At 42.4% G+C, this 21818-nt stretch overlaps 6 protein-coding genes across 6 annotated transcripts; 5 read left to right on the forward strand and 1 right to left on the reverse strand.

The window, feature by feature from the left end:
* Positions 1–1975: 1975 nt before the first annotated feature.
* Positions 1976–4544, forward strand: SERLADRAFT_412409 (uncharacterized protein; the record flags this gene model as incomplete). The annotated part of the gene is made up of 5 exons (XM_007312640.1): positions 1976–2336; positions 2788–3643; positions 3691–3991; positions 4042–4144; positions 4194–4544. The coding sequence occupies 5 exons, from the start codon at positions 1980–1982 to the stop codon at positions 4542–4544; spliced, it is 1968 nt and encodes a 655-aa protein (XP_007312702.1).
* A 225-nt stretch (positions 4545–4769) lies between these two features.
* On the reverse strand, positions 4770–7098 carry SERLADRAFT_412410 (uncharacterized protein; the record flags this gene model as incomplete). Its single annotated transcript, XM_007312641.1, has 8 exons — positions 4770–4818; positions 4909–5275; positions 5590–5618; positions 5757–5953; positions 6004–6162; positions 6235–6528; positions 6580–6693; positions 6757–7098. 8 exons carry the CDS (start codon positions 6826–6828, stop codon positions 4770–4772), a joined length of 1281 nt encoding a protein of 426 aa, XP_007312703.1.
* A 3734-nt stretch (positions 7099–10832) lies between these two features.
* Positions 10833–14016, forward strand: SERLADRAFT_364601 (uncharacterized protein; the record flags this gene model as incomplete). Its single annotated transcript, XM_007312642.1, has 17 exons — positions 10833–11023; positions 11091–11294; positions 11350–11439; positions 11502–11554; positions 11608–11729; positions 11782–11902; positions 11958–11976; positions 12032–12327; positions 12386–12437; positions 12616–12742; positions 12803–12937; positions 12987–13012; positions 13062–13313; positions 13367–13401; positions 13457–13540; positions 13596–13702; positions 13840–14016. The coding sequence occupies 17 exons, from the start codon at positions 10833–10835 to the stop codon at positions 14014–14016; spliced, it is 2091 nt and encodes a 696-aa protein (XP_007312704.1).
* A 571-nt stretch (positions 14017–14587) lies between these two features.
* SERLADRAFT_376055 (uncharacterized protein) lies at positions 14588–15230 on the forward strand (the record flags this gene model as incomplete). The annotated part of the gene is made up of 4 exons (XM_007312643.1): positions 14588–14865; positions 14916–14959; positions 15021–15117; positions 15172–15230. A coding segment is annotated over one exon (191 nt), but the record flags the coding sequence as incomplete, so codon positions are not given.
* Positions 15231–15822: 592 nt separating this feature from the next.
* Positions 15823–16382, forward strand: SERLADRAFT_376057 (uncharacterized protein; the record flags this gene model as incomplete). Its single annotated transcript, XM_007312644.1, has 3 exons — positions 15823–15971; positions 16025–16241; positions 16294–16382. 2 exons carry the CDS (start codon positions 15885–15887, stop codon positions 16223–16225), a joined length of 288 nt encoding a protein of 95 aa, XP_007312706.1.
* Positions 16383–21238: 4856 nt separating this feature from the next.
* On the forward strand, positions 21239–21743 carry SERLADRAFT_432463 (uncharacterized protein; the record flags this gene model as incomplete). The annotated part of the gene is made up of 3 exons (XM_007312645.1): positions 21239–21324; positions 21372–21456; positions 21531–21743. The coding sequence occupies 3 exons, from the start codon at positions 21239–21241 to the stop codon at positions 21741–21743; spliced, it is 384 nt and encodes a 127-aa protein (XP_007312707.1).
* Between the last annotated feature and the right edge of the window lie 75 nt (positions 21744–21818).

The following is a 21818-nucleotide window of genomic DNA, read 5'->3' on the forward strand; positions in this document are numbered from 1 at the left end:
GTAGTTTCACTTAGGTAAATAATACAGTCGTTTTTATAGCCTCTTGGGCAGCGGCTGAGTTTCACTTAGTTTTATTAGTTACTTGGAAGACTAGAGAATTGTGGTTCAGGAATAGTCCCGAGCATAAGCATATTGTTTATCATTGTGATTCTATTGAAGCTATCAAGTCCTTGCTAGGAAATCCAGCTTATGCCAAGGACATTGTTTATAGGCCCAAGCGCATCTTCACCAATGCTTTAAAATTGCACAAGTTTTACAATGAGATGTGGACCGGAGATTGGTGGAACACAGTACAGGCAGGTGGCATGAATCCAAATATGTCATTTCAGATATTTGATAATAATATTCTCACCTAGAATTTCTTACCTGAAGGTGCCTGTGTAGCCCCTGTTATCATAGCCACAGATAAGACATAACTCACCCAGTTCTCTGGCAACAAGTCTGCTTATCTGGTGTATCTAACTCTGGGAAATTTGCCCAGATTTATGCGCCGTAAACCTTCCAAACATGCCTGTATTCTCATTGCCTATTTTTCTGTCAGCAAACATGTAGGAGATGATCTATCCAAAAAGCAAAAGTCAGCACATATTCAACAACTCTTTCATGACTTAATAGGCATATTCTTGGAGCCTCTGATAGAGCCTGGCAAGTGTGGAATGAAAGTCACAGGGGGAGATGGAAGGGTTAGGAGGATACATCCCATTCTAGCCTGCTACATAGCTGATTATCCAGAACAATGCCTCATTACCTGTGCAAAATAAGGGACCTGTCCTAAATGCAATGCCTCTGAAGATACAATGAGAAAAAGACGTCCAGGGAGATAGAGGACCCAGAAAAAGACCACTGAGGTTATATTAACAGCCAAAGCTTGTGCAACTTCTATCAACAATTTCTAGGAGAGATGCAAAGGTTAAAATGTGTCTGGGCGTGTCCGTCATCCTTTCTGGGAGGGCATTAAACTTTCAGGATGAAATTTCTCAGATGACTCAGTAGCTTAGTAAGCAGGAGAAAGTAGCTATATTTGAAAGCTACCTGAACAACTACAAGAGAGAAGAAGAGAAACAAGCAGAGCTGGAAGGAAGTATAGAGGCCAGTTCATCATTTTCAACCAAACCCCTATCAATTTTCCTGGCTAAATGCCCACATTCCCCTGGCCAGACACTGAAAAACATTCAAACAAGTCATTAATGTCCATTTTTCACATATCACCTACATACTTTCCTTAACAAATTCATGGGCAGCTATCAGAACCGTGGCCTCTTTGGAGTAACAGAGCTGCGGAGTACAGGGGCAGAGTAACAGAGTATGGGGGGAAAGATGGGGAATCGGCTTAGCTTGTGTGCTAGGCCCTTTCACGGACCTTGGTCCCTAGCTTGTTAGAAGTGGATGGAGGAGAAGTAGAGGATGAAAAGGAGCAGAGTAGAGATTCTTCGGAGAAGAATCGGAAAAGAACTTAGAAAAGGACTGGTAAGAAGGCGAGGGAATCTAGTTGATATTCAAACTGCAGGATCGGGGTACAGGAGTTACAACTTATTTACTGTTGGGGAAGCAGGAGCTTGTAAGGAGGAACTTGTAATGTAGGTATGGAGTTCCATGCGGACAATTATCTAGCGAGAGGAAAATGTATGTGCAAGGAGTGTATCATAAGGTCTAACTACAGATTCCACAAGGAATACTAGAACGTGCGAGGAGGATGTATGGCGGACTAGAGGTTTGGTGCAGGAGTATCGGAGTGGACAACCACATGTGGAAATGGAGCGTAGAGTTATGCTGACTGGCAGCCCACAAGGAACATAATGCGGAGTATACTGATGGTTTGGTAGTCTCGTGACCAGAGCTAGGAGGGAATGTCCTAGCGTCTGGTGACTTTTGATAGGTGACGAGTGCATCGAGTCACACCTGTTGGCTGCGTTTGGCAATATTGTTACAAGAACCGAGCAGTAGCTTACAAATCAAAATCTTATCTTATCTTTCAAACCATGATCGATCCCACTGAACGTGAGAGCCTGTCTAATTGCAATAGCAGTGAGGCTTTCGAGGACGATAACAATCCATTTGCCCCCTTAGCGGTTAATAATACACATAATTCATTATCATCCACTGATACAGAGCCCAGTAGTGACCCAGAGAACTTAAATATACGCCCTGTCCAGCTACAATACACATCTCAACTCAAGACACAACTCACTGGCACTCCTGCTTCCAAAGTTCGCTTGGTGCTGGAATACATGAACATGCTTGGGCTCAACCTTCCCTTATTCTTAGATTATCTCAGCTGGGGCAACTACAACTGCATCACGGACCCCAAGATCCGCTATGAAAGGACAGCTCTCATGGTAAGTGATGAGCTTCCAGTGATACTGGCCCGCTGGCATAAACCACCCCAGACCAAGGGCACTCACAATGCACGTGCAACTGGGGGAAAGGATGTACTCAAGGTGTTTGCCTTCCCATGTGTTAGGGAAGCTATTGAAAGAGAATTAAATAGCATACAGGAGTTAGCAAAGTGCCTGCCCGAAGATGTCAGTGAAGAGGGTTTTACCAGCCTGTTAATTGACGACTTGGTCCTCAAACTCCAGAGTCCTGGCTTTGGAGGCACACCCAAGCTGTGGGAGCTCCTTCAGCAACTAACAAGAACCCCTACACAAGAGAAATGAAACTCTGGGCAAAATACATATCTTGTGAGTGCTTTTACAGTCTCTATATGTTTTTCTTTTCTCATTCGGCCCAGGTGATCATCTCAATCATTTTTCAGCTAATGTTTTCCTGCTCACATCATCATAATAGGTGGCCAAAGCTTCTCACTACCTTCCTTCGCTCTCAGGGCATTTCTGCCATTCTTCCAACCAAATGGACAAGGTTCAACACCTTGTCAAATCCCACCCATTTGTCATATCCCACGACAACCTCAACATCCCATTTCGTGTATATTCACAGCGTATCGACAACCAAAGCCACTTTGACTCTGGGACTGCAGCAACTGTATATTTCCAACCAGATGCTCCACCTATTGCTCCTCTGTGTAATTGTACACTACAGGAATACCGTGCAGCTGGTCGTTTAACTCCCCTAAGTACATCTGAAATATTTGCATTGGAATGTGAAGCGGCACCTTCAAGACATGTTCGAGACACATTCCGTGTTTTACGGTATTTGATTGAATGTCCTGAATTCAACTTTGCAACCTATTCACACCAAGATGATCTGGTGTTCACCCCTCCTCTGCCAATTCAACAACTTCATTCTGGCCAAGCATATGTTACACAACAGTACATGCTTGGGACAGTCCATATCGAAGAAGCAAGTTATGAAGGGAACGATAAACTATTGACAGAATGGTTTAAGCAGCTTGGGCTGCATTCTGATGAAGAACAACGCCAAACTGGCATGGAGCGTGTCATTCCATGGGTGGGTGACCAGCTCACTATTGAGCGCCTCTGTGGCCTATACAAGTTTTGTGCCCAGGATCATAATGCTTTTGACCGAATGGATTGGATCATCCCAGTGTTTGGCTGGTTCCACTTACAAATGGCCTTCGCCAATTCACTCCATAAGCAATACCTTGGGGCTACAGCTGGTCGTGGATTAATGCATGCATTCACATTGCTGGAACGCAAAGGACTGAACTATGTACAGACCAAGGGTCCGTTTCATCAAAGCTTACGTGACACTATCACTCATGTTGCCAAGGCTCACAACAAATAGCTGAATCAATCATTCAAAAGTTGACATCAACAGATGTGCTCGACAATATCAAACTACAGCCAGCTGAGAAGCAAGATCAGGTATTCCGCCAATCTGTGATGTGGAACCATGACGTGTTGAGGTATTTGGACCTCCATGATGCCATCAAGAATGGAGATGTTGGAGTTATGGAACAATCACTACCTCACCTACTCTTTCACTTCGCAGAAGGGGGTAACTCAAAGTATACAATTGAAATACTCAAACTTCTTCAATGTATCCATCATGAATGGCCCCCCCAAGTCAAGTAAGTTGCTTAACTATAACAGAATTGACAGCGCACTGACAGGCACACAGGCAGTTTATACAAGACAGATTCTGGCTAATGAACACCACTGGCCTGCCACACCAATTCTTCGCTATAGACAAAGGCCAGGAGCACAACATCAAAGAAAGTAAGGTCAGTATTTCTATTCTATGCAGGTGTTTCAATTACACAGTTTTTGCAGGTGACATTTGCTGTGCATGGTGTTCATGCTACTTGGGATCTCATGAAAGATCGAGCACCTGCACTGCCAACACTTCGAGCTGTCCGAAAACACTTGGAGACACAAATCCAACCCCTCCGACGAGGCATCTCCCTTACAGATCCTAGCAAAGGGAAGGATCTTGAGCGTCTGCATGATGCCTACACAAGCTCACAGGTTGACATTGAAGTAGAGGGTCATACAGCTAAAACCAAAGCAGATATCATTCCAGATGTCGTTACTAATAGTGCACTCAACATTGTCACCCTCAAAACAATGTCGAACTGGTGGGACAACCGTGATTACAAGCAATCTATGGAGGAGACTTGGTAGGCTGGTTATTTTCACTGTGTAGGCAGAAAAATGAAATATATATTATGTGCGACTATGACTACACAACATTATGCTAAGGACTTCAGTATTACACCTAAGGCCTCCTCACATGTGACTTACAAAGGAAAATGGGAGTGAATGGGGAGTGTGCGGTGTATGGAACAGTGTAGTTATAGTCACTTGGCATGAAGGGGGATGGATCGGCAATGTACACTGGCAGTCTATCTACAGGCCAGTTGGTGTATAAACAAGGGCCGGTTTGCGGTGAGGGTGTCTGTGGGACAAGAGGGTCAAGCTTGGCCTGAACTCTAACAGATACATGAGGCTATGCACAACCTTTACACTCGAAGAATCAACAACTTACTGAGAAAACCCTGGAAGGGGTACATTTTCCTTCTGACTTGTGCGAGGCTTTTTTTGGATAGCCCTTGTATCATCCTTGCTCTTCGTCTTGATGACTCTTGCATCCTCCTCCGTCCTGACCTCCTCCTGCCTCTTCAACTTTGCAGCTTCTGTGGCCTGCCTCTTCAACTCTTGCTTCTCTATCTTGGCTGCTTCCCGCAGCTCCTTGTCCTGATGATCTACATCAGCCAACACCTTCAAAGCTTCCTCCCCATATTGATCCACAAGTGCCCAAGGTGCAGGCAGGCCCTCACGAATCTCTTCAAGTGTTTTCCACCGGCGGTTTGAAGCAAGGGACGTCAATGTGGGGTCAGGGATAAGGACAACACCTGTGAATGAACAGTATAAGAAGTCACAGCACCGGACTTGAGCACACCAATGCTGGAGTGCAGCCTTGGCACGGCTCAAGTGCTGTAATATTTGTCACACAGGTTCTTGAGTTATGGTGTGCATGGGTCTTTTGCCTGTTTCATTGATAGCTGTGCTGGGCGTGTCATTAGACAGTTCTGTATGTATACTGATGGGACTGTTGGGAGATGAGGATGGGGGTGTATCTGAGTGCATCTTCTCGCAGTTATTGCAGCAAGGACCTGTGGGAGCTAATGGGCGTAAATAGGTGTTAGTGATACATAGCTTGCCTTACCTGATTGTCCTGGTGGGTTGTCAAAATGCCTATTAGCAACAAGCCTTCGACAACCTTTTGTTCCGATCCATTCACGCAAGGATGCCTCAATTTATTTCTTGAACTGTAGGTCTTCTTCTGGTGTTTCAAGCTCCAGGTCGGTTTTTTTCTCTCCTTCAACTACACACTCTCCATCTGACAAAGGTTCTTCTTTGACCACCACACTAACACCTACCTTACGGAGCACTGAGGCCTTGACAAGCAAAATGGCTCGACCTTGCATTGAATGGAGCCCTGCTGCCTGACCAGCTCTCTGCATCCAATTGGTGAGGGATTTGGGCACTCCAAACTGGATTACCAATTCAACATCAGGTATGTCCAAACCCTACACAAACATTTTAAGCGGTTGTTCAACTAATGCTTTTTTCACCTTACCATCCCACCAATCTCTGTTACAACCAACAATCTGGTTGTCGCTTCACGAAATCTTTGTAAGGCAGTCTTCTTGGTGCGCACAGAACATCGTGAATTCAAGAAGTTGACTTGAGCCTGTAAACTCTCAGGTAAGAGTTTCCTGAGATGCCGGTGTGCAGCCTGCAATTCTTTTACAGTATTTACAAATACCAAGGTCCGTGGTATATCTTCCAGTCTTTTGGCGTTACTCACCAGAAAATTTAAAGGTGAATAGTCTTTGGAGTTGGGGATATAACGAACTTCATGAGTGATATTCAGTCGGTCATTCCCCAAGTTTAAATGAAAAGATTTTGCTGAGTCAATATGTAGCTTTGACCGAACATCGGCAAGAACATTAGGAGTCATTGTGGCCAAAGTTGCATATACAGGGATATTGAGTGGTAGAAAGGATCGCAATTGGTCAACCTGGGAATATGCAGGGCGGAAATCCCCTCCCCACTGTGAGATGCAGTGGGCCTCGTCAATGATATAGCCAAGCATGTGTCGCTGGAATGCAGGTGAGCATAACAAGCCTTTTAAACAAGGATTTTTTATAACTATTTCTGGGGAAGCGAAGATGGTATTATATTTTTGCTCGTTGAGCTCCTTGTGTAAGTGCTCGTCATATGTGTCTTCATTGACATCTGCAGACTGTATTCCCCACTGATAGAACTATGCAGCCTGGATTGATATGAAGCAAAGGTAAGTGACTGAGATATGTTACAAAAAGCTTACCTGTTCTTCCTCCAGACTTTTCAAAGGCGAGATGATGACAAGTATACGCTCTTTGTGAAGTAACAAAGGCATAGCAAAGGCAAGTGTCTTACCGGCGCCAGTACCCGCTATTATTATACAGTCTATCCCAGTGTAAATGCCTCAGAGGCATCCAGCTGCCATTCATAAGGTGTCCGGCCATTGCATTGTGCTCCGACAGACTGAATCAGCTTTGCACGAGTTTCCTGGGAGGAGTAGTTGGTTTTTGCCCTTCGGGCTTCAGTGAGGAGCTTGTAGGAGTGTTTTATAGCCTCAGCATGTGATGAAGGATATGACGAGGCTGGCATTGACTTGTTGTTCACTGAAAATTGTCTCTGTTGCTCATACTACAACTTAGAGTCACGCATCATATTTTATTTGGTGTCCTAATAAGCATGATGACGAGAATCTAAAACTTCAACCCAAAAAGAGCAAAAAGTGTGACAGTGTGACTCGATGCACTTGTCCTGAGACGGAAGTCACCAGACATTTTGGGAATGCGTCTGAGTTTGACTGCTTCCCAAAACGCCTGGGTTCGAGACTAATGGTTCGGGAGTTTCAGACTCGGAGAACAAGTCCTTCAGAGGTGCCAGAGTTCTGTCTTCCGGTACAGATATGACAGCAGCGGGAACACAATCCCTAGAAATCAAGTAGCCTTGGCTCAGCTTCCATTTGATCAACTTAATATTTCGCACTTATTCAAATTTGTGTTAGATAGTCTAGGTAATGATATAGATAGCATCCAAAGTATGGATGGTATAAAGGCAAAGCCTGGAAAAAGAGGAGAGGAGGGCAGATTTGACACTGTTATTGTAACACATACTAATGAAGCTGAGGCAATGGGCCTACAAGGTATGTCAAACTGTATTGTCCCTCCACTGCTTCTTTGCTTGCTATGTCACTATAGGGATCAAGGTTGGGAGATTGAGGGTCATATTCTCACTCCCAGATATTCTTCATCCTTACAACATTGTATCTCATTCATGGACCAAAGGCCCTTTGGCTTATGTGGAGTGGTACAAAATATCTAGAAATCCTGGGCAATTTCATAACATGTATGTTGTTACCAAGCCAGTCCCTCAGCCATATGGTGTTGTACCTGGCGCTATTATTCTACTGGGGACCATACATCAAAGTTGTTATCTGGTTCCTCTTACTGGACCTGGGATTATTTCGCCATCTACTTGGAGGACAGATAATGTACTGGATTTTTGTGGATCATTTTTGATTAATAATTGGGCTAGTAAATTTGCATACCAAACAATATGGTAGTATAGAATTTATTTGTTGTAGCACAGTAACTCGAAGTCTATCATTTTATAATCAACAACTTTGAACTGATCTGATTGGCTTTAATTGCAATAAAGATACTTTATATGTAACAGTAGTGGCATCTATATCAATCTATAGTGCACTATTTGCCACAAATGCTATATTTGGTCTATTACCTGATCATATCAAACTATATCTAATGGTAGTAAAATCATGTTTTCCTGATGAATATCCCTCTCAAAGGACGGTCAATACCATGCACAAACCAAGCATATTGATATTCGGTATTGTTTCATTTGACATGCCTTCAAAAAGATGACAGCCGATGTGCCTACCAAGTCCTTGCCTTTTGCAAAGGTAAACATTTTGTGGCTGCCTTGGGCCTGCATAGTGCTTTAGGGGGAGTGTTAGAAATTGTGAGTCAATGACAACAAACAATGTCCAAGGGGAAAGTATGGTGCAGAGCATCATACTAGGAAGATATAGTGGTTGGTTGGCCTATATGCTTTGATGGGCAATATCCTCTCCTTAATTATACTTCTGTTTGGTTTTATAAACCCTCGTAGCAAGGACTCTTCACCTCAGAGCTTTACCCACAAAGTTTGAGGTGAGGATCTTATACCTTTTTGTATTTTTTATAAAATTTACTTTCACACAACTTTGGGGACCAATATCTTTTTTTTTGATAAAGTGGTCAGCTTGGTGGGTGTTGTCCACAATCAAACTATATAGAAAGTACAAGGAATAAATCCTGGCTCTGGGTCCTTAACATGTGGAATGACCTTTGCACTAATCACATTCGGTTTATACTCAAAATCATACCTATGCTGTCTCAGTTTAGTCAAAAATGCTCTATACAGCTTCATGCTCAAAGGAGAAATAAAAGTAATCACTTATTTCCATGTTAGCATATAAGAGTGTTCACATTTCAATGGTGCTTTGTACCACCTCACCTTCACCAAGGATAAAATGAAAGATACACCATGAGGGTGCTGTGTGAGGGCCAGGACACAGGTCAATGTTGTAGTTCAGCAAAAACTAAACTAAGCTATTTGTGAGAAACAGGTACCTCAGCTTTTTATACTTGTCATTCATTCCCTAAGGTTGTATCAGGAGGCTTGCATGAACTCATCAAGGAATGAAAACAGATAAAATGACATTCACATTGCAGTTCAAACAGTGCCTAAGGTCATATTATGATAAGTAAATTTTGATAAAATGTGATACACATTGTGAAGAATATGGGGTATATATTTAGAATGATACTGGCCAGAATAATATGGATTAAATTGTGAATAAATTGTAATACTGCTGACTATCAACACTGATTGTGTAACAACCAAGAGTTAGTTACTCTGGCGCACACAGGAACACACTACAAAGGTAGTGGAAGATGGGGAGTGGGTACCCCTTGGGCTGCAGTGAGTTAGTTGGTATACAACAGGAGGACTCGCTGAGGAGTCTCCTGGATCTATTGGGGTATATATACTACTACAGGTTTGTTTGTACATGTGTACTATACAGTTGATGAAGGCAGTGGCTGATGATGTCATAGGGTCTAGCCCGTATGGCCAGCTCCACTGCGTGAGAGAGTTAAGTCTAAAAGTAAAAGAAAGGCAACGCGGCGCGAGAAAGGGAAATGCCGCGTGGCACTTAAAGTATAAAGTTAAAGCGGAGAATAAAAAGGAAAGGAGATGTCCGGAAATTGTGTTATCGTAACAGATTGTTGATTGTTGACTTGACTGTGTAAACTAGTGATTGTCTAGAATCAACTATCAATGATGAGTTGAAAGTAGAGTGTACTGTTGAAATTGAACTTTTCTAGAATTTATTTTGGGAAAGAAGCTGTTTATAGTATCATTTATTCTGGTGAGAAAAATGTTAAATGATGAAAAGAATATTATATATGTGAATCACATATCTACACAAATTAGAAGGCTGTTGAACTGAAAAGAAAACTTGAAACAAAATGTGTATAAAAAAAAGAAAAAATGAAGTAATTTTTGAATGTTAGTCCAATGATTGCTAGATCCTTGGGTTAATAAAATTCAAAGGGTTTTGGCCTAGTAAAATGTATATCCTTCACAGTACAACATCATAAAATAATCAGTTCTACATTTAACCTGTTTTGTATGCTTACATTTTCATTTTCTTTGAAGAAAAATTTAAAATTTGGGGTAGAGAAAATTGTAAAGAAAGAAGGAGAAGATCTACATTGTTATGCTGAGATAAATCATGAATTGAATTGTCATTTAGTCACCAACTTGACTGTGAAAAAGTTTCAACAAAACTTTTGAGCAATATTAATGAAATGATCTAATACATATAACATTTTAATGTGAGAAAAATGATAATTCAAGGTCCGATGTTTTTTGCCACTACATCCTAAGATAAAAGGGAGAAATTCAAGTAATAGTTTTGGATCATATTACCGTTTTATCTGGGGGAAAAAGGTGTGTTTACTTTGTCTTTAGATACAATTTTATCAGCATTTTTTTCAAGGAAAAATTGATATTTCCCCCCTGTGAGATTCGGGGATCATGTACGTACTATTTGGTGTGGGAACGTTTTTTGGCCATCCATTAGACCAGCTTATGTAACGTGTACAGTAGTACTCGGTTCTTATCCCCGCACCTGTTGCTTAGCCCACCGTGACCGAACGTTACAGTATTCCCTGGCGGGACTGCAACAAGTATACTTGTGGTCTTTCCCTTGTTTTCTCTCCTAGAGATACCCATAATACCGCTAGACAATAATTCCTAGAGTTCTTGTGGACACTAGAAAATATGTCCGAGTCACTGTTATCGCGCATCCTTCCGACCATCCACTGTGACACTAACGCGGGCTCTGGGTCGTCTTCAATAACTAACTCGGCCCTCAAGAGCGTCCGGAGTGTAGTGGCTACTCCAGAAAGCGAATTAAAGCGCTGGAAGCGTGTCTTTGAGGGAAATGCAAAAGTAGTGGTTAATGGCGAAAAGTGAGGACAATCATATTAACGTTCGTCGTGATAGTGCATGTTCTGAACAAAAACATACATGGTGTAGGTTCCTTGACCCAGAAAGCTTTGTCGATGCTATAGCTCCGAAGAGTGACCTCACAAAAGTCGCTCGTGCCCAATTTACTATCCTTTTCCGTGTTGCCGATACCTCAAGGCGGGGCTTGGTATCTTGGGATGACTTCACCGTCTTCGAGACTCTGCTGAAGCGTCCCGACGCAGACTATTGGATCGCTTTTCAGTACTTCGATGCGTGAGTATTTCTATCCGATTACGAGCTTTTCACTGATTTCTATTTTCGAGTACAGCGACAGCTCTGGTACTATAACTTATGATGAATTCATACATGTGTTCACGGCCAACGTTGGGCCCGATGTCATTCCTTTCGATTTTGATTGGCAAGTCTTTTACACGGAACCCGTCGAATGTCACTTACTGTCTTTTTTATTTATTTGTTTAGCGACTGGGTTAAACTATATCTAGGAAAAAAGAATGGCACACACGTCTTAGGGTGTATGTATACATGTTCTAAAGCTTGTTCGCAATTATTTTTAACTTGTCGTTAGATAATGAGTTTACGCAGTTGATGAAGGGTTTGCAAGGAGAACGTCTTCGTCAAGCCTTCAAATACCTCGACTCGGATCAGGATGGTTTTATTCGACCTGACCAGTTTAAGCAGATCGTACTGGTGTGTGCTTCCTTTACTGTGGTGTACGATGACACTTAATAAATGGATAAAGGACATCGCAGGTCACAAACTCTCGGACGCGGTGATAGAGCGGTTGCCGACGTTATGTACGTTGTCACCAGGAGGCAAGATATCATATTCTGAAGTCGTTGCATTCCATAACGTTGTCCGAGGTGAGTAAATTACTCAATTTGGGAAATCTCACACCCATTGTGTCTTATATTGTAGAGATGGACATGGTTGAACGGTACGTCAATCTTATCGTCATAGTTCATTTTTTCTCTCTCTTATGGGCCTATTAGTATTCTTCGGGAGGCCACTGCAAAATCCAAAGATGGACGAATTGACCAGTCCGATTTCCTAAATCACTCCGCCGCAAATGCTCGGTATTCTCTATTCACCCCGATGGAAGCTTCCATAATTTTCCACTTTGCCGGAAGGGGAAGTGGTGGGAAACGGCTGGCATTGGTGGAATTTGCGCAATTGCTGCATCCGCGATGGAGAGCTCCTCACGAAGAACAAGCCGTGAAGCCTACAAGCAAGGGAGACTCGTTTGTCGAAGGTCTCCTGCATTCCGCATATAATTTTGTTCAAGGAGGTACGTTACAGACGTGTGTTCTAGAGAGTATGTGTTATGCACTCACCATTTTTATTAGGTGCAGCCGGGGCATTAGGTGCCACTATAGTCTACCCAATTGACATGGGTAAGCGATATGCAGTTTAAAGGTTATTTCATTCTAACCTTCAATTGCGTCGTACATAGTTAAGGTATGTTACCCTGTCTTTGTTTTATCGCGATTATATTGATCCAAAGTTAACGTTATACAAGACTCGGTAAGCATTTCATTCTTGGTCCGGAACATATACGCTCATTTTTGCTTTGCAGCATGCAAAATCAACGTAGTACCGTTGTCGGTCAGATGTTGTACAAGAACAGTATTGATTGTGCCAAGAAGATATTCCGTAACGAAGGGTTCCTTGGTTTTTATCGTGGTTTGGGTCCTCAGCTTATTGTACGGTGCCTTTCAGTACATTTTCGTCCTTGCGCAAATTAGTTGACCTTAGATAATCAGGGTGTCGCGCCTGAAAAAGCTATTAAACTTACTGTGAACGATCTCATTCGTGGTCGCACTACGGATCCCGAAACTGGTCGTATCAAGCTAGCATGGGAACTGTTTGCCGGCGGCGCTGCTGGTGGTTGCCAAGTGGTCTGTAAGCCTTTTCTGACTGCACGTTAGTATTGAAAATTTTGCCCAGGTGTTTACTAACCCTTTGGAAATTGTGTATGGTGCCAATTATTCCTACTTCACAATCACGCTGAACTTCTTTTAGCAAAATTCGTCTCCAAATTCAAGGAGAGGCAGCTAAATTAGAGGGAGCTGTACCGAAAGGGGCTATACATATTGTGCGCCAATTGGGTATATTTGGTTTGTATAGAGGAGCAAGTGCATGCTTACTCCGCGACATTCCATTCTCCGCTATCTATTTCCCTGCGTATGCACATTTGAAGAAAGACGTTTTCCGTGAAGGTTACAATGGAAAGCAGCTGTCGTTCCTGGAAACTCTTGGTTCAGCTGCTATCGCGTGAGTCGAGTCAATTATATGACAAAATTATCGTGAGATTTATCCCTTTGCAGTGGTATGCCCGCGGCGTACTTTACGACACCAGCAGGTAAAACCATTAGCCATATCCCTTGTTCCTTTTTGCGCTCATCAAATGCTACTAGATGTTGTAAAAACTCGCCTTCAGGTGGAAGCACGTCAAGGTCAAACTAACTACAAGGGGCTAACTGATGCATTCATCAAAATATGTGGGTATTTTAAAGGGCTATTACGCAATCGAATTGGTTTTCATCTTCTGCATAGACCGGGAGGAAGGTTTCCAGGCTCTATTTAAGGGTGGACCGGCTCGAGTTGTTAGAAGCAGTCCTCAGTTCGGATTCACTTTGTTGGCCTATGAGTATTTACATAAGGTATGCAACTTAACCTACAATCAACGTTTTGCTATACTTAGTGATGATGGGGCAAACTTCCCCTTGCTGCCGCAGTTCTTTCCCGTGGGTAACGTTTTCTGTTGCGCTGTTTGCTTTTCTGATGTATATTTTTGTAGTATCCGTGGCAAGAAAAATCACAGGGGGTGGAAACTGTACTTACGGCATCCACGCAAGATGATATGTCCAGGATACGTGCACGGAATGCTCTCAAGATTTTATTAGATGTTCATGGAGAATTTGGGCGCCGTGCGGCCACAGTATCTTTACCGTTGATTCGCTCCTCGTCTTCATGATCAAAGTTAGCTTGATAGATGGGCATCTCTTTCGTTGATGACTACCAACCGTAATGTTCTATTTTTTTTGAACTGTGAAATGATGGAACATGTGTATTGATTAATCATGTCGTGTCCATTTCCAATACACATCTCCACTCCCTTCAATCACTAAGGAGACCACGACGTGGGAGTTTTCGGCCTCCTTGATATCCGTAGTGACGAGAGAGAGAAGGTAAGTATAATAATGGCTCTAGTGCTTAAGAGTACCAAAGCAATTAGTTCCTCATTCCCTCCTTCGGTTTTTTGTTTCTTTTCGTTCTTTTCGTCTCTTTTCTCCTCCACTTCGTCCTCTACTCCGGTCAGCAGGGGATCGTTACTTTTTGGCAATTTATAATTTTCTTTTGCTTACAGCGCTTGCGTTAGTGGAGCCTATCAACCTGCTGCTAGACAGCCCTTCAAGGACTCCAAGCACGATTTTATTTCCATCCACTAATATTCTCTTTGAATATGAAATTCCCAATTTTTATCATTTCGCTTGTTGGTGCGACCATTGCCCAACAGCCCAATGGAGCTTCAATGGTACCTGCTGCCAGTGTATCTGCGTACATTTCTAGCATGTACAGCTCCCCAAGTGCATCCCCTGCTGGTTCCTATTCAAGTTCAGGTTCAGCATATGCTCAGTCTGCAGCTGCCACTCCGGCTTCGTGGGCAGCTTCGTCGCAGTACACTTCGCCCCCCACCGTGTCTTCGGCTGGTACTTGGTCCACGATGCCGTATTCTTCTTTCGTCTCGGGTGGCTACAGTAGCATGAACTGTGGTTACGGTTATACCAAAAGTTCTGACGGGACTTGTCAATCTGAATCATGGGTGAGCGCAACGCTGACTTATCATTCCTCTCAATATATCTCTTATTCTAGTGGTCCACCGAAGGATGTTATGAGACAATCATCATCAATCACAGGTAGTTCTTCAGCCTATATTCAAAATGGGCTTGCCTTTTAATCTGTTAATCTGGTTCAAAGCTACGATTATTACAGTTCATGCTATACGGAAACCTCTACGGTGACGGAGACCTCGACGAAGACCGAGTACTGGACGGTTACTGCGACAACGACATCAGTATGCTCATTCATTGCTTCGTTCTTCAACTCTTTGCTGATCCTCTAGTCTCAGACAGAAACTGTACCTACCACTGTCTATTGGACCGAGACTAAAACAAATACTCGAACTGATTTCGAAACAGCCACTAAGACAGAAGTTTTGACATCGACTGAACTAGTGCCAACGACTCGCATTTGGACATCTACTGAAATAATCGACCAAACTAAGACCCAGGAATACACCTTGACTGCAACCGACACATCAACAAAACTCTGGACTGTCACTGATACTGCCACTCAGACCGACACAGCAACGGAAACCCTCAGGCAGACAGCCACTGACTTCATCACGTTGACAGAAGTGAGCACGATGGTGGTGCCAACAACATACACTAGCGTTTGGGTCAGCACCGCAGTTGTCGACGAGGTAAGTCCACATGCGCGCTAATGAATATGAAAGAAAATAATTCGTGTTTGCTTGTAGACATCAACTGTCTTTGAGACACACACGGCTACTGTAACGGATAAGATGACCTACATCTCGACTGCCACACAAACAGATACCCTAACGGATATGGTGACAATGACTAAGACAAGCACACTCGTTAAGCCTACGACCTATTTATCAACTTGGGTCGAAACCCAAACTGTGGATAGCGTATGTGGATTCAATATGTTCAGGCCCATGCGCTGTGCCTAAAGTTGCATTTTAAGAATCAAACTGTAGAGAACACGAAGACATCTACTATTACAGAGGATAAAACTTACCTTCAGACGACCACTTACATGACAACAGCCACCGCTACACTGACAGACACTGCGACAAAAACTCAGACTGTGTATGAAACTGCTCTTTCCTCGTGCCTCTGGAAGGTAGGTAGTGTTTTATTCCTTGATGATTGTTACTGATATGTTACGCTCATCAGTGCGAACTTTACTGGGGAATGGCAACTGGCAACAGTGATGGTTGGAATACGTATGCTACACCGACCGCGACTGCGTGGGACCACAGTTCAAGTTCCACTTACTGGAATAAACCCAGCTCTGAATCCAATATTTACGCTTCTTCAAGCTCGGCAAAGCCATATGGCTGGAGTTCGTCTGGTAGTTCTAGCGGTAGATATTAGTTTGTGTATTTGCAACGTAATGTCTTTTGCTGTTTATCAAGGATGTTTTTACTTATCTTACTTACAAGGACTTGATTAGCTGTTTATAAAGGGACTATTTTCTTCTTCTTCATCTAAATTGTAGATTGTTAGATTGTGATACATAGGTAAACTGCATAGTTTCCTGGTACAACTTACAGCTAAATTCATATCGATAGACCGATATTTTGAAAAATCACACGCATAGGAGTTTGACTGACTTTCTACTGAGTTGAATTGAGTTGGAATATTAGACTAAATCTTAAAAAAAAGGCTAAACTGATGTGGTTAGACTCTGACAGAGTCACATGCAGGTGGCCGGCACTTAAAACTATTCGCACTCCATTTCGTCTTCCTGTACGTGTGCTCTCACGTGGTGGCTTATCAATATGAATTTAGCTGTAAGATGACTTACTAACTTATTAAGAGCCTGCGCGGCTGGAAGTCAAAATTCATATTGATAGGTCGGAAATTTTGAAGGTCACATATGTAGGAAATTGACTGACCTTAAACTGAGCTTGAATATAAGACTAAATTTTTTTAAAAAGACTAAAGTACGCTGTGGCTGAAAGCATGAGAGCTTGTGAAGTCAAAGTCCAAGACTAGTACTTATATAGCGAGAAAACACATTGTAAATGGACAAAAAATTGTTTGATGTGAATTCCATATTGCCGATAAACTATGGAGGTGAATGTAACAACCAAGAGTTAGTTACTCTGGCGCACACAAGAACACACTATAAAGATAGTGAATGGGGAGTGGTTACCCCTTAAGCTGCGGAGAGTTTGTTGGTATACAACAGGAGGACTCGCTGAGGAGTCTCCTTGATCTATTGGGGTATTTATACTAATACAGAGTGTTTGTACCTATGTACTGTACAGTTGATAAAAGCAGTGGCTGATGATGTCAGAGGATGCAGCCCGCGTGACCAGCTCCACTGTGTGAGAGACTTTGTGTCTAAAAGAAGAATAAAGGCAGTGTTGCGCAAGAAACTGGAGTTAGAATGAAAAGGAAAGTGCCGCATGGCATGGAGTGTGAACTATAGTAAAAGGTTAAAGCGGAGAATGAAAATTAAAGGAAAGGTCCGAAAATTTGTGTTATTGTAACAGTGAATATCCAATTACAAGCAGTGGTAGGGCAAAAAAAAGTCACTGCAATAGCCTCTCAACCAGCCAACTTCAACTATATTAACAACCCACAAAACATGCACCATCTGTTACGGGGTATCAACTACCTCGGGCTCCCCCTGGTTATGTTGGCTATCCCACATCAGCAATCAGATACTCTAATCATCCCTTTGCTATGCAGTATGGCCATCCAGGTACATATCCAGTGGTTCAACAAGGCATGCAGGCATATGGGCACCCACAGACACCTATAATGCCAATTGCACCCCCACCATTATATGCAGTGAATGCTGAGCAGACATCACAAAAGTGTGTGCCTCATAGGTCCTTGTAGGTAATAGAGGACCTGTTGGCATATTCTGTTTATAACATGCTCACATCCTTTCCTTTATTTCTTCATTTCCCATACACTATTCTTTTTTCTCTGGTTGACCACTTTTTGTTACAACCAAGAGTTTGTATACTCTGGCGCACAACTCAGACAAGCAAGAGTGAAGTGAGTGGGAGTGAATACCCCTTATGATAGGACCAAGTATATTGTGGGTAAACAACAAGAGGACTCGCTGAGGAGCCTCCATTTATTGCATATTGCAAGGGTATATATACCTAAATACATGTGGTATTGTATAGTTAATATAAATAAAGGTAAATATTCTGTGGTGTTCCATTGTATTCTATACGATGTCATAGCACATGACCAGCTATATGATGTATCATGTGATTAGTCACATAACTTCCTAAAGTAAAAGTCCAAATAAAAGAAAAATAGAAGGAAAATAAAAGTGAAAATATATGCCAAAAATACTGTTGTAACGTTACCCCCCTCCTATGGCTTGACTTCCAGGTGGGACCAAATACCAAGTGTTGTGGTAAGATTTTCAGGCATTATTTGAAATAAAGAGGAGAAAAGATTTAAGTCCATTCTATGAAACTTTCTAGGAGCTGAGGGTTTTAATTTATAGAAATCATGCACACTGTCTCAAGAATGACCCAGATGAACTTGTGGTTCCCAAGTTCTGTCCTCATCTCCATAGTCCTTCCAGTGGACTAGGAATTATAATTTTCCCCTCTTCAAGTATGCATCTACCACTTTTTCAACTTCAAACCCTTCATGGCCTTTCTGTGTCACTTTTACCAGTCCTGGCTTGTCTACTTGTTAACCCGGTGTAAGATGCTAAAGGCGTCTGAGAGAGAACTGAGTATAGTCCTGACGTCCAAACACCTATGTGTCATTCAACCCACAGGGATCAACCCGGTGGATTCAGAAGAAAGTGCTGAAGACAAGGATCAACTGAGTCCACAGATGAGTCCGTAGGTCCACAGGTCCGCAAATGAGTTCGCAGAGTCCGCACTTCTGAGTATATGGGTGATCAAAAGATTGTATTCCTTCCTTTTGGAAGTACAGTTTTATAGTAATACCAAAAAGGAAATAGCAAAAATAGTGTAAATCATATGAGAACCAATGGGTGAAACAAAGGATAAACATTAGAAAGTGTCCATATGAAAATGTAAGAAACAGCGAGCCATTTCCTGCATCCAGATAGTCCCATACCGTGAGGGACAACTCCTATAATCCATAAAAGAAAAGTGGTAGTCAAGTTGTGGACAGTCATAATGCTCTGGAGTCCATGTGGAGGCTTGCACGTACATGGAGTGCTGAGTTAGCTCCTCGTCCTATGGGTCTGAAGTCCAAGTACGGACCCTATGTGTCCGCAAATGCAGAGTCTATGTGTCTACAAACACAAACTCTGCAGACTGTATGAAAGTGCTGACTGAAGTGCAGATTGAGGGAGTCCAACTTGTGGATTGAATTTCCCATGGGTGTGGACTGTGTGGAAGTGTGGATTGACGTGTCCAAACTACTGCATATGTGCATTATCCCTGCATAAGACTGTCTGCTGTGCTTGGTGCAAACCCAACGAGTCCAAAGTGCAGATTATGTAATTTGAATGAAGTCAAAATGCGGATTGTGCAGACTGTATCCATTGGCAGTGTGGGTGGAGCAGGCTGTATGACAAATTGAGCATAGAATGTGTGGGCTGGATGACATATGATAAAGGAGTGGGTTGGATAGAAATGGTATTGGGAGTAGGAATGATTCATGTTTTTAGTACCTGATACAAGAGGTACCCAGTCTCTGATGTAAAGACTCTGTTTATTAGCAAATACCTGATACAAGAAATACTAGGTATTTGCTTCAGTAAAACTAAGATTGTATATATAAAAGTTTCCAAACTCACCTTAGTCTCTGATGTGAAAACTGAGGTGTCAAGAAAGCGTTGAGTCTGAGTTCTTAAGTTACGGAAAAGTCCAATGTCCTAAACAGTAAGTATTTTCCCAACCACACCACCTAGAGGGAGGTGGCTGGTGCCAGTGGTGCGTGAGGCTCAATCATCAAAAGCTAAGTCCATTATGTGACAACAACAATACCCAAAGTTTGTAGACTCTGGTGCACACACAGATACTCAAGGAGGAATGGATGAAGTGGCGCAGAGGGCCTCTGGAGTGTGATATGAATGTCAGGGCTGGGAGGATGTGGAGGATCCGTATCCACAGCAAACAAATCCTCGGGAGAGTTAATCTCAACGTATCTGCCCTTCTTGCACAAATTTTGGGAAGATTGTTGGTCTTGCGCAGAAAATGCAGTGTGATAATCTACTTGGTTTGGGCTGGACAGGAATGGGTCAATCAATGGCTCATCCTTTGGCAGGGCCTCAGAGGCAGTGAGAAGTCTTGTTTTCCAGCCTTGAGCTTTGCAAATAAGCCATAAATCATGCTAAATTGCCTTGATGTTGGCTCTAAAGTCAAGTATGCATTGCAATAATAGGAGATGATTGGTGACCCCTTTTAATTTGTGAATAACCATAGCTGCTATTGGTTGTACTTTTGGCATTCTCTGGGACATCTGGAGCTGACAAGAAAATTGGACAATATTGAGGTGGTGTTTGGAATATGCTGTCAAGATCTTCATTCATTTTTCTGTTAAGGAAATTGTTTCTGAATCAAAGTCTTTGTTGGAAGGATTAGGAAGGCACTTACCAAGATAGTAGATATATCACAAGACAAAGAGGATATACTGTATGTCAATACCAATACAGAAAACATGATTGGTTGACCAGGAGTGTTTTTTAGGTCCTTGCAACAAATGCTAACATGTCGGGGTGTATTAAGCATACTAGATATATTACATCAAGATATATGTATGTATAACTTACCTGACAATAGAAAAATTGACCGACACGGCAGATAGTGCAGGGTGAGGTACCATTTCTACTGAGATGAGCTACAGACACTTGAGAGGACAATGATGAGGGGAAAACTTTGGGAAATTTTGAGATGCCAGTGTGCTTTTAAGCTTTCCATACTGTCAAGATATTCTTTGAAAAAAGAAAAAGGTGGTGGGATTTGCTGAAAGAAAACAAAATAGAAGTGAAGATGACCATAGTTGTCAGAATTGGCAACTTACCTTTACTGAGAGGCTCGGAGGAGCACTGTGCAAGCGTGCAGAGAGCAACACAGAAAGTGCAAGCTTGGTGTATGGACAATTGAATGTTCTGGGCATGGGAAATACACTTTTCTACTACAGTAGTAGCTCCGCCTGGCCTGTTTCTTCCATCAATGGGCTAATGGCTAATCACACAATATGAATAAATGACCTACTGAATGTAAAACATATCTGGAAGATGCAAACATGACTCCATGACCAGTATACTACATTGAATAAATACAGGGGAGCCACCCCATCACATTGATATCAATTTCTCCAGAGGCTTCATACAAATATCATAATCCAAGGACTGAAAATCTTGCAGTCTGCATGTAGCTCTTGCATACATATCATGGGCTTGATTTCTTTGGTTTTAACACCATGGGATGTGTGGCAAAATATCTAAGCCTCGCAGACAGCCTCACCACAATTCAAGAGTGCAAAGATCAATATGCTCTTACAACAGGGTAAGCTTATGCAACAACACTTGAAACATATATTAACCAATATACAGAGAAAAGTTATGCAAAAAATACAGAAAAATCACCATTATGCTAAGTCTCACAGATGACACACCAAAAACCCTTCTCTTCCAGGTTGTAATGAAGCTTTGTATCACCAATACAAGTCTAAGCTTTGGGAGCTCCAACAGCTACCCACTATATTTGTTTAGCTTATTGCTGCAAGACCTCTTTCAGCTGAACACCTTTTTCATGAAGCATTGCGAGGGCCAGACTATGTGGATGAATCTGAACTTCCCCTGTGGGACTCGGTACCTCCTTACAAACTACCAGATCCTTCCAATACACCAGGAAAAGCTCAATTCACATCCTCTCTTGTTGATGTGATGCATGGGCACCACTTTGGGCTGGAGAAGGAGGCATAGTGTGGTAGGTTTTCAGAGCTGGTATCATAATTGATATACCAGCACCTACTGTACACTTCACTTTTACTTTTCATT

This window comes from Serpula lacrymans (assembly GCF_000218685.1).
Source record: "Serpula lacrymans var. lacrymans S7.9 unplaced genomic scaffold SERLAscaffold_1, whole genome shotgun sequence".
Taxonomy (NCBI): domain Eukaryota; kingdom Fungi; phylum Basidiomycota; class Agaricomycetes; order Boletales; family Serpulaceae; genus Serpula; species Serpula lacrymans.